General features: G+C 63.9%; 1 protein-coding gene across 1 annotated transcript in view; it reads left to right on the top strand.

The window, feature by feature from the left end:
* RPC1 (DNA-directed RNA polymerase III subunit RPC1) overlaps positions 1 to 1,591 on the top strand; it is a gene marked incomplete at both ends in the record, with an annotated part of 1,894 nt that extends 303 nt beyond the window's left edge. The window contains one exon of the mRNA XM_005853502.1: positions 41 to 1,591. Within this exon, the coding sequence (XP_005853564.1) occupies positions 41 to 1,591 (1,551 nt within the window). The remainder of the gene's footprint in view (positions 1 to 40) is intronic.
* Between the last annotated feature and the right edge of the window lie 30 nt (positions 1,592 to 1,621).

Genomic DNA, 1,621 nt, shown 5'->3' on the forward strand with positions numbered 1-1,621 from the left:
CTCGCGTTTCATCAACGGGGAGCTCCCGGGGAGCCAGCAGCACTACGGGGAGAAGAAGATCCGAGGCCTGTGCCAGCGCCTCAAGGGGAAGAGCGGGCGCTTTCGGGGCAACCTCTCGGGGAAACGCGTCGACTTCTCCGGCCGCACCGTCATCTCCCCGGACCCTAACCTGGCCATTGACCAGGTGGGAGTGCCCCTGCAGGTGGCCAAGATCATGACCTACCCCGAGCGCGTCTCGGCCTCGAACCGGGAGCGTCTGAAGCGCCTTGTCCTGAACGGCCCTTCCCACCACCCCGGCGCCAACATCATCCGGCCTTCGGGCGACAATGCCTTCACCAAGAGCCTCAGCTACGCGGACGAGCGGCAGCGGCGGAAGATGGCGGAGGATCTGAAGCTGGGGGACGTGGTGGAGCGGCACATGGTGGATGAGGACGTCGTTCTCTTCAACCGACAGCCCTCCCTGCACAAGCTCTCCATCATGGCCCACCGGGTCAAGGTCATGCCCTGGCGGACCTTCCGCTTCAACGAGTGCGTGTGCGCGCCCTACAACGCCGACTTCGACGGCGACGAGATGAACATGCACCTGCCCCAGACGGAGGAGGCGCGGGCGGAGGCGGCCACCCTGATGGGCGTGACCTCGAACCTGGTGACTCCGCGGAATGGAGAGCCCATGGTGGCGGCCACGCAGGATTTCATCACAGGCGCCTACCTGCTCACCCAGAAGGACGTCTTCCTCACGCGCGAGGCCTTCTGTCGCCTCGCCGCGTACCTAGGAGACGCAGCCGAGCACATTGACCTTCCTCCCCCCTCCATCGTCTGGCCCCACCAGCTCTGGACGGGCAAGCAAGTCTTCAGCCTCCTAATCAAGGCCTCGCACCGCGTGGATTGCGACGTGAACCTGGAAATGGAGGAGCGGAACTACTCCAAGGCGGAGGCCATGGCCTACCTCTGCCCTCAGGACGGCTTTGTATGCATCCGGCGTAGCGAGCTTGTCTCGGGCAACCTGTGCAAGAAGACCCTGGGTGGACAGAAGGGGGGCCTCTACTACGTGCTGCTCAGGGACAAGGGGGCTGAGCACGCGGCTAGGTGCATGAACCGGCTTGCCAAGCTCTGCGGGCGCCTGATCGGGGGGCATCGGGGGTTTTCCATCGGCATTGACGACGTGATGCCCTCCCCCGTGCTCTTGGACCTGAAGCGAGTCTTGCTCGAGGCGGGCTTCAGCAAGTGCGACGAACAGATCCGGCTCTATGAGACGGGGAAGCTTCCTTTGAAACCGGGCTGCAATTCGTTGCAATCCTTGGAGTCGGAGCTGAACTCGGTCCTGGGAGGGATCCGACGCAAGTGCGGGGAGGAGGCTTTGCAGAAGCTCCCCTGGCACAACGCGCCGCGGATCATGACCGAGTGCGGGTCCAAGGGCTCCGACATCAACATCTCCCAGATGATGGCCATCCTTGGCCAGCAGTCCGTGGGGGGCAAGCGCATCGAGAACGGCTTTGTCAACCGAACTCTGCCCCATTTCCGCCCCGAATCCCTCTTCCCCGCCGCCCGAGGCTTTGTGCCCAATTCCTTCTTCTCGGGGCTCACGGCCACCGAGTTCTTCTTCCACACCATGGGCGGGAGG

The sequence above is a fragment of the Nannochloropsis gaditana genome (genome assembly GCF_000240725.1).
Source record: "Nannochloropsis gaditana CCMP526 unplaced genomic scaffold scaffold861, whole genome shotgun sequence".
In the NCBI taxonomy this organism is placed as follows: Eukaryota; class Eustigmatophyceae; order Eustigmatales; family Monodopsidaceae; genus Microchloropsis; species Microchloropsis gaditana.